Here is a 10540-nt window from a genome sequence, read left to right on the forward strand (position 1 = left end):
TTCATTTCTGCCCTGCAACAAAAAGGAGTCTTAATCAAGGCCACAGATCGTTAAAGTGCACTGAGATGCAAAGGGCTAATACACATTGATTGTGAGCGAGGGTGGTCAATTAAAAAGGTTTTCAAGAACAAATGCAAATAGGATTCCCAGAAGACAAGGAGATGAGCAATGGAGGTAATGTTCACGTCTTCAGAAAACTACTTTGATAACGTGCGAAAAACCTATTGAGGAGGGTCAAAGTGTAATCTGGAAATAGTTTCTGAGAAATACTTAAAACTTCCCATGAATATTTTTGTGTAAATCTGCCCTTGTCTCAACTCCTGAAATACAGTAGTAAAGTCTCCAGTTCTCCATTCAACGCAGCCTAATTTCTTATCCGTTAATCCCTTGCCAAGGACTTCTTTTTGGCTAACACCATCAGAAGTGCCCAGTTCTTCCTTTTTTCTTTATAATCACTCTATGATTTAACCCACGGCCGCCAGCTCTTTCAGATGCAATCACAGGTCTGATAATATCGTGGTTAGCTCCATTTGAAGGTCGGTATTCAGGGCACAATTAGCTATTTTGTCAGGAAATGTAGATCTACTGCATAACCGTACCAAACAGACTGCACGGTGCTCTTAAAATGCAGCAGGAGTCTAAGGGGTTGGGTTTGTCTCTGACAGCTTATCGCCATCTAAACACAAGGAGCTCGAGATGAATCGCGGCCGTCTCTCAGAGGGCATCATACGGGACCGCAATGAAGCTATCTGTGTTGTAATGAAACTCCATGAGAGTAGAGGCCATGACCCAGTGACTAACCACGAGACTAAACAAATAGTAGTATACAGTTAAGAGGGGCACAGTCAAGATCAGTCCACTAGCGCTATTAAAATTCACAAATAGGCCCTAGCGGTGATATTTCTGCCGACAGCCAGTTTCCTATCTATCAAAAGCCCCTTTTTTACTTACTACCCCCGAAGAGAAAATGACTACAAAACAGGATAAAAAGCATTGTGCTGTGGCTTGTCCTTTATCTTGGGTGGTTTGCTTGATGGAATTGGCTCAGCATGTATGTAAGTTTGAGGGATATAGGAGCGTAGCTTGGTTTGGTAAGAAGGCAGGCGAGATAAAGAGAAATGATGTGGCTCATCTTCTGTACCTGTATTCTATCAGCTCGCCACAGACTGCAGGTCCTGGCTGCAGAGATGAAAGACTCTCCGGAGGACAAGAGAGACGTTCGTGAGTCAGAAGGAAAATGGCATTCCGCTTATCAAATGCCTGGAAACATAATCCCCCCCCCCTCTCCCGACTCACCCCCAGTTCTTGGGTCTGGACGTACTTATGAAAGCCCTGTCACTTTGGATAGTGGGTTAGGAGTCAGAAGTTCTCCACGCTAGAGTAAACGCTGAGCTGGCTGTTTCAAAGCAGATATGGCTCCTTGCCAGATTTTCCTGCTGTAGTCTAATTGGGGTCATGTTACAAGCCATTCTGTATGTGTAACTTTTAGAGATGGAATTAAACAACAGGAAATCCATGCTGAAAGCGTACAGCTGATGAAGGCAGAATCCTCCTTAAATTAATCTTTTAGATTAAAGGACGGTGTGTTTAATTTTTCTCCTGTACGCACCGCAAGACCCAAATTTAAATTAAAAACCCAAGGATGAAGGAACCAAGGAAAGACATCTTATTGTGGATTATATTTTTTCATAACCGAGTTCATCTCCGAGTTCATCGTCTAGGGGAAGTGAAAACATGGCAATGACATTATAAAGCGCACGTCTATCCTGATGTTTTTATGCCACAAACAGTGAGTTTTCATCACTGTGCTTTTATTTTTCCTTTGCCCACAATAAAGTGGTCTTCCTCAGTGTGAGGCTTAAAAATATGATATTTTGGAATCTACTGAATCAATCATATCTTGCTAACACAGGGAGAAATATGTGGTGTTCACTGTGCTGCTGGAATGGCAAAAGTCATCACTATTGTCTTTTCAAGTATGCTCTCACAGTGACTTAAAGAGACAGCGTCCTGACCAAACCGTATTTTGAATCAATTTCTTTTGTGCTGAGACCACATCCCCTTCGTGCGTGTTCCTAGGTGACTGGTCCGGCTCTTGGAGCGGGGTGATGGTTTACACAGTGATGTGCAATCACTGGAATATTTCTTTTCACGGCTTATCTGCCCACAGTGGGAATTTGCACGGACCACGACTCAGGGCCTGCCTGTCTGCTCGCCTGTGTGCCACTGCCTTCCCCTCCAATCCTGACCCTGCCTCAGATAAACCTATCCACGGGAGCATGGGATGATTTATTCAGCACAACTTTGCGGCAGCGCAGAGATTTGTGATTTAGTTAAACAAAGGTCTTCTGTGGTCAACCTCAAAGCAATAACAGCCTTTTTAACCTATTCAGCCAGTGAAAAATGTTTTAAGAGGACACTGAATGATGCATTGCACTTCTACAATGACCTTTCAGTACTTGAGCAGACATTTCACTTTACCTATAGTACTGTGCAAAAGTCTGGAGGCACCCGTCATTTCTTCATACTTTGCTTCCGAGGAGCCAGACTTTCTTGTCATATTTTAAAGTGGTCTTGAGTAATAGCTCTCCAGGCTTTCTGAAGGTCTTTCAAATTTTTCCTTTGGGCATTGGCTGCTTTTTTGCTCATTCTCAGTCCAGTCCTTGTACCTGACCATTTTCAGAGGATTTTGTTTGTTTGTTATTTTAAAGCCACTTAAGGCTGAAATATGAATCCTTTATGAATTAATTTTAAAAAAAAAAACCTAAACTCACGGGATTTGTGCACACATGGCAAACAAGTTAGCAAAGAACCAGTTTTAAATTGCGTCATCAGGCACTTTGCAAAACTGAAAATCAGTTGCCACAGGTCTTATGGAGTGATGAATTCAAATTTGGAATTTCTGAATTTTTGTCATTGTGCATGGAGGAGGTCAGGACAGACGTAAACAGTGAGGATCTACAGCCATCTGTAAAAAACTGTGGAGGCTCTCTTATGTTTTGGGGTTACATTTCAGCCAGTGGTTATGTGGATCTTTTCAAAATTAAAGGAGTTCAGAACACATAAAAGTAAGGTCAGGTTTTGATCCACCATGCAATACCATCTAGAAAACATCTGACAGGCAATGGACTCAATAGGATTTCAACAAGATAATGATCCAAGCAAAAAGTCATGAATCAGCTTCCCCAGAGTCCAGATCTCAACATTATTGAAGCAGTGTGGGATCATCTCAACAGAGAACAGAACAAACAGCCGCCAACATCCAAAGAAGAGGTTTGAGTGTTCATCAAGAAGCCTGGAGACCTACTCCTGAAGACTACATCAAAGGCTTGGGACTTTTGCATTGTACTGTACAGGAGGAAGTACAGAAAAGCTGCAAGGATATTAAACCATACCAATAATAACTGCTGACAAGTTTTAATGGCAGAATGTGTTTAGAGAGTGTCTATTGGTTTCTATTTTGTCAAATCCAGAAAAAAAACATGCACTCTACTGATTCATTCTCATTCCCAACATAATAATCATGACCAATAAAGATAAATCTGAGATATCATAGCATTAAGAAAAGAAGGTATTGCTGCAATACAAAATATTATTATACCTGCTTTATTAGTGAATATTCCAGTTTTACCTGTGCAGGACTCCACAAATGAAAAAGAGTGAGGAGGAAACATGACACTCCTGAAGACTCTCTGTGAGATATAGGGTGATGCCAAATAGATTCCTATAAAGAAAGGGTTACACAATCCTTTGTGGCTTGAGAAAACTCCCCTCCCTCATGGACTCTTAAAGCATCCAATGCAGATAGAATTGCAGCTCGGAGTCCCCTGATAGGCTATGGCTTAAAGGCATTAAATGTGAACTCAGCTGAACTGCCAGTTCAAGTGTGGCTACCTTACTCAACCTTTACTCTGTGTTATTTCTTTAATCCTCACAAATAAAACAGACTACATGTGCATACAGATGAGTGAAACATTAACAGAGCGTAAGATGTTCTAGGACAGTGTTGGGTCATGAGATGCTGCCCTCTCTTGGAAAGGTGGAACCCCCACCAGACCCTAAACTCCAATGTGTGTGTGTTTGTTTTGACAAAGGTGGGAGAGAGCGCTGTCTAACATGTTGGTCCGATATCTGGTGATCACTTAGGTTGCGATCTGTTTTTGCCAATCCCGCAGAATATGATATATCCCTCACATCCTATGTATGGTGTCATTTTCATTCTGGAAGAGACCACACTGTTTCTTCACAGGATAAATGTTATCACCCTGAATATCTTTGTATTGATTAGCATTGGCCCTGCAAGGGGACAAGCGGATCCAAATCTTAAAAAAAATAAAAATTTAAAAAAATTTTAAAAAAAATTAAAAACGCTACAATTTATATTTTTGTTGGTCTATACTGAAATAGATTTTTAAAAATCAGTGGGTCCCTTGGAGGTAGCCCATTCATTTTAATTACTGCACGTGTGCAATTCAAAACTGTCAACAGTAACAGAAAGTGTAACAGGACACCAGTTTGGACATTTAAGCAAACGCTGCGGGTCTTGGTCATAAATGGCCACATGCATGCATCTACAATATAGAGAAAAACATTTCAAAAGTCTTAAATAAATGCAGTTTGTTGTTAATGAATTTGACAGGAAAATACTGTGTAGCCCTGCCAAACTACCCACACAGCATCAAAACAATAAACTACAAGAAAGACAACTCCCCCTGCAACCTCAGCATGAAAGGAGGAGAGGCACACATATTGTTCAGTGACTGGAAACAGAAGCCTGGTTCACACTGCACCTGCTGGGCCAAAGCTTTTTGGTCCTTCCCTCAACTGCTCACTGTCCATCTCTCCAGGGAGACAGCAGCCACACAGACCTCAGTAGTCCAGCAACCCCCATAGCCAGCTCTTGAGCATCCCACCCCCTCCTTTAATTTCATTCTACATCCATTCATTTTTTTTTTTATTGTTAAGTGACAGATTCAGGTTATACATATTGTGGCATTATTATTAAAGACTTCCTCCCACATTGTGTCCCACTGTATAGAATGCAAACCTTAAGTAACGCTAGCCAATTCACATTAGGCGGTGCATGAGAACTTAAGCAGCTGCAGCTATATCCTTTTGAATGGCAGTTTTGAGGAAGACAATATGGTTCACAGATTGATTTTTATCAAGAACAAACGCAGACAGACAGTGAGAGACGGAGACTTGAAGCAAAGGCGATATGGATCAAAGCCGGAGCTGACGCACCACGTAAGATACATCAAACTAATGCAGCTGAGCGTTGCTGTGACATTTTCTCGAATTCAAGCGTCAGCTAATATGTACACCAGGCTGAATCGCATGCATGTAACACCCCCACACCCCGAGACACCCACAAGCATAAAGGAGGAATCGACATACAATATCTGACTGGATTAGGGCTGGGCCATATTATACCGTTCACGGTAATACCGGTATAATGTTAGGCAACGATAGGAAAATGAAATATCGCGATAGAATGGGAGTAAAACGCGCATGCGCAGTGCCTTTGTTTTCATACGCACATGGCCGATTGTTGGTTTGTAAAAATGGTGCAACTTCCGTGATGTGGAACTGGTTTGGTGTTTGTCCGTCAGATACACAACAAAGCACATTTTTTTGCAGAACATGCAAGCGGCTGTTGTTATTGTCGTATTTGTCGGACTAAGATGCTCTTAAATCTGGGAGTAATCTGGGTCCCAAACTCCGTATATTTGACTTCAGGTCAAACAACACTGCAGCATCACTGAGAGTTGAAAACTGTCTAAATTCTTTGATCTTTAATAAAACGATCAGCATTGCTGCTTTACCAGGTGTAACTATAAAGTTTAACTTCCAGGCATCCATGAAAACAAAAGTTATTACATTTAACGGAGTTAGAAGTTAGCAGGAAGCTAGCGGAAGTTAGCTCGCTAGTTTCGCTAGTTACCTAAGCATGATATAGCATGTTCTGACTGAGAGATTTCTGAAAAAATTCAAACGTACAGCTCTGCTATCACTTCCAACATAAATGAAGACAGGAAACTAAACAGCAGTGACGTTTGTAGGGTTACTGAAGTTGGGCTAGCTGGTATATAATGATGTGCTACGTGATCGCTAGCGACACAGCGATGTTAGCATAACATAAACAGTGAAGCTGGAGGACGAACACTAACACTTTTCCACTTATAAAAGTTAACGTGAAGGTTCCTCATGGTTAGAGACAAATGCAATCGCATGGCAGGATGCTGTAAACGGACCAAACTTCAGTCAGGAGAACAACTGAGATAATCCATCCACAATACGAGGTTAGTCATTAATATACTGCAACAACATGGGAATAGCTCAGCTGCCAGAGAATTCAACATTAATGAATCAAAGGTACAGAAGTGGAGGACGCAAGAAGAATGAGTTTAATAAAGTTTGATTTATCTGACTGCTTTGTTTCGCTTAATGTGCCTTATAATCCCGTGTACCTTATGGTCCGAAAAATGCGTACTGCACACTGCAGTTTAATGTTGCAAAGCACCTCTTTTTAACTTCAGTGGATATTATACATGGTTATGCTCAGGATATGTCAGCCCATTTCTACTGGAAATGCCTTTGGGTTAAACTTTCAGCAAGGAATTTGCATTTGCACTGTTACATTTTTATAAAGCTTTAATGTACATAAAAACCAGCTTCTTGTTTACGTGAAAATAAATGGAAGGTTGTCTTTTTGCGCTAGTAATGTTGTGGAGTTGTATTTTGTCTCGCATCAATTATATCGTCAGTTATATCGTTATCGCAAATTTTCAAATATATATCGTGATAAATATTTTTGGCCATATCGCCCTGCTCTAGTCTGGATACATATCACTCTCCGTTAATACTGCTTGGGTCAGTGAGGATGCCTGAGCCCATTTCTAAACAGGCTGAAACCTTGAGCCCTGAGCCCCTTCAGGCAAACTGGCTCCCCACTGACCAGCTGCACTGTCCTTGTCAGCTACCTAAATAACAAAATAACCTCCAGAATAATTCAGTTGTTTTCCTTGCAGTCAGAAAATGCTCGAACAGCTGTTACAATGAGAATGTCATTTCCTCCTGGCAAATAGCATTTCACATAACAATAGACAAATATTCGGCTATAAAGGCAAAGTGTCAGGGGAGAGGTAAGCTTATTGTACACTGCTGTTGAGCTGTTACCCACAAGTATGAATAACAGTGATGTAAGTTGCAACGGATGAGAAAAAAAAGAGAAGAAAATGTGAAACAACCTAAATATTGGGCCCAATTTAAAAACCAAGTCCCTGAACTCTCATAGCAGGAACTTGGTGCAGCTTCGCAATGCTCAAAATACCAAAGTAATATAACTTCACGGCCTCCTCTCTTCTCGTCTTGGGGGTAATTTCATCATCTAGAATTTTTGAAGTTCTGTTTTATAGAAGCACATCCAGCAAATGTCAAAGGTGCTGTTTATCTGTCAGTTATGCAAATTGGGACACAGGAATATGGCTGTGGGGGATTCATTTCCAATATGGTTAGGATGCACCAGCAAACAGAAGAGACACACTGAAGAAAAAAAGAGCATCCTTTAAATGGCAGGAGATGAACTTCTGTAGATTCAGTACACTGCCTCCACTGAAAAGAAATGGAGCGAACAACAACAGAATTGAATTCCTCTAAAAAACAGAAAGAAAAGAAAAAGGACGGAAAACATATTACAATGAAAAGTGGAAAGAAAAGAAGAAGGTTTGGAGCATTCCAGCTGCAACGTGCAGAAAGGGGAAGAAGCTATTAAGATTATTTTGCTCTGTGATCTCGCTGCTCAGTCAATCAAACAAAGAACAAATGTGTTGTTTTTACTACAGCAGTGTAAAGCAATTGTTCATTTATCAATACGCCGTCACACCACATGGAAACTCTTGAACAGAATGCGTTACACACACACACAGTCATCATTTTTAATGGCATGGCGAGTTTTTTTTCCCCAAGCCTTCTGCTTAATTATAAAATGATATCCCTGTGCTCGAGATGGGTTTCTTAGGTTGCCCAGGCAAGTTTGCGTTGTCAGAAGTCATTCGCGCACCATAATATATTCCTTCTACCACTCGCAAAAGTATACGCAAACCTACTCATTCGATCACACTAGTCAGGAACACATCTGGGCCAAGAAGAGAAACTATCATCAGACGGTAAATGAGATCCAGCAGCGGCAGGCTTACCTTTGAGAATGCTCTGGCCGTGCAGTAAGTCTCTTGAGACAATCACCGTGTAGAAGTTCTGGGAGAAGCCTGGTCTGCACGGGGGTTTGAGGGGCTGGCCTGCCTTACTCCCCTGAGGAATAAAACAAGGCAGCCTGTTAAGATTGGCAAATTGACTTGCAGCCACCAGGGTCACAAGCTGATCTCACGGCCTCTTTGAGTTGATATTGAATCTCACAGTCTCTCTTGCCACAGTGAATGATTTGTTTCAGACTACAGCACGTTGAAATTCAGACCGTCACAGTGTGGAAATCTAACTCTGGAGCTGCAGGCACCTGCTTAGATTCACTGTAAAGATACATCAAGCTTCACGGGAGATACTTAGATTAGGAATTAAAGGGAAATAAATTACTTTAATCCATCTTTACCTACTCTATTGTCTACATAGGATTTCGAGAAGCAGGAGTATAAGAGGTGGACTACACCCTGAATGCGTGACACACTATTTCAAGGACCATAATCATCATGATTAAGGCAATAATGTGATCCACACATTCTGAATATAATGAAACTCAAAGAAAAGTAATATAAGTGGCAGGACTAATGAGCATTAGAAAGATGGTGAGAATGACCAGCTGGAAATGTTCAAACATGAAATATATACATTGCACGCTGATTGAAGTCTGTGCGCATGTGTGAAAGCCAAGTGCATTTAAATATATAGCTGACATACAGACATAGCCGTAGGCTCACGTTATCCAGTGGGGAGGAAGAATGCACTCCCAGGGATGCACCTTATTCATCGCACCATCAATGCTACTCTAAAGAAATTATACTGCGCTCCCCCCACCCCTAACTCGGCTTTGCTATCAGCACACCTCAACAAAACCCCATAATAATAAGTACATCATTTGACTGAGTTTGGATATTTAAAAAAATATATATAAGCTATTTATACTGTTGCTCATTTGCCTCTTGAATCGAAGTCCGTAATTAGGCGCTAAACCCTTAACTCAAAACAAAAGAAGACATTAGAGCGCGTAAACGAAGTTGATCGCAGCAAGCAGCACGAGAAGCCCCTCTGGAAACCACTGTCCTCTGCAATAATGCACTGCAGTTTATGTGGACGACAGGATGTGGAGGCAAGCGAAGAGTTATCAGTGACTTTTCCACTGCAGTGAGAGCCGACATAATTACCAACTTCAAATGGGCCACACGGGATTCTGTTACACAAATCGTGTTGCCATCATAGCGCAAAAGCTGATCCGTTAACGGCCACTTTCGAGCGCCCCTGCAGCGCGCTGCAAAAACCGAAGTAAGCACTACAGCAGTGCAGCACTTCCACCGTACTGTTAGGGCGACTATACGTGTAGAAATTAACTCATCTTACCGAGGATGCGCCCACAAGTAAGGTGCACGCCAAGATGACGCAGCCAGCGTTCATCTTTGCAAAACCCGCGTGTTGGTGGGGGGTAAAAAGAGGAAAAGATTAGTCTTCTTCGCCAAATACACCTCAGTAATTCCCGGAGCGCTGTCTTCCGCTTCTCCACTGCTGAGTGAGACGCCGACCGTACTTGTCTGGCGCAAAAGTGCCGCTGAGACAGAGACGCTGCGCTCCGTCCGGAGGAAGCCGGTGCCCATTGGATAACAGCGTCACTACAACCCCTCCTACCGCACGGCGGAGCAGGCAAGGCGGTGTGCACCGTCTTTGCTCCGAATGACTCTGTGTGATGATGCCCCGTGCCACTTCTGGGATCTATTGGTAGAAAAATGCATTTTCCAGCCAATTTAGATTCATATTTTTTTTTAAACTTCAGATGGAGCAAAAGCGGTTCTGGCTGTGTGAGTGACAACCAACCATCCGAGCCCTTTCTTATGTCCATCAGCTAACTGGAGTCTATTTCACACACCACTTACCCCCTCTGCCCCTGATCCACAGTATAAGTATAGCAAGAGCCCCCGAGATATTAGCTTTTTATTAAAGCAGCTGTGATAGGCCACTGCGGGATAAGACTTTGATTGTGAGTGAAAGGTTCAAATAAATAGTACAATGAATCAGGAGCCTCTGTGATCACCTACAGGAAATATGTCTATAAGTCTATAAATCATTTCCAGTTATAGGTCTTCATATTTTATTTTATTTTTTAAAAGGGTGACTACTTTAGCCTAATGACCATGTTCCATAATAATAATTTGCAACAAAATAAAATTTGGCGTCAGCATTAAATGTCTTACTCCATTTTGGGAGCTTATGTTATTAATAAAGTTTAGAATTTACATACAGTATAATAAACTTATACATATTTAGCTTTTGTGCCGAAGTCAAAAAAATGCAGGAGAAATGACTTAACTGCACCTTTAAG

The 10540-nt window shown here is 41.7% G+C and overlaps 1 protein-coding gene across 1 annotated transcript in view; it reads right to left on the reverse strand.

Moving 5' to 3' along the window:
- The window catches only part of LOC113022864 (cadherin-4-like), a 225605-nt gene extending 215763 nt beyond the window's left edge, over window positions 1-9842 (reverse strand). Inside the window, exons 1-2 of the mRNA XM_026168752.1 lie at window positions 9568-9842; window positions 8199-8310 (exon numbers count right to left, since the gene is read on the reverse strand). Of these exons, the coding sequence (XP_026024537.1) occupies window positions 8199-8310; window positions 9568-9621 (166 nt within the window). The 5' untranslated portion in view covers window positions 9622-9842. The remainder of the gene's footprint in view (window positions 1-8198; window positions 8311-9567) is intronic.
- Window positions 9843-10540: the final 698 nt, after the last annotated feature.

Source organism: Astatotilapia calliptera, chromosome 5 (assembly GCF_900246225.1).
Source record: "Astatotilapia calliptera chromosome 5, fAstCal1.2, whole genome shotgun sequence".
Lineage (NCBI taxonomy): Eukaryota > Metazoa > Chordata > Actinopteri > Cichliformes > Cichlidae > Astatotilapia > Astatotilapia calliptera.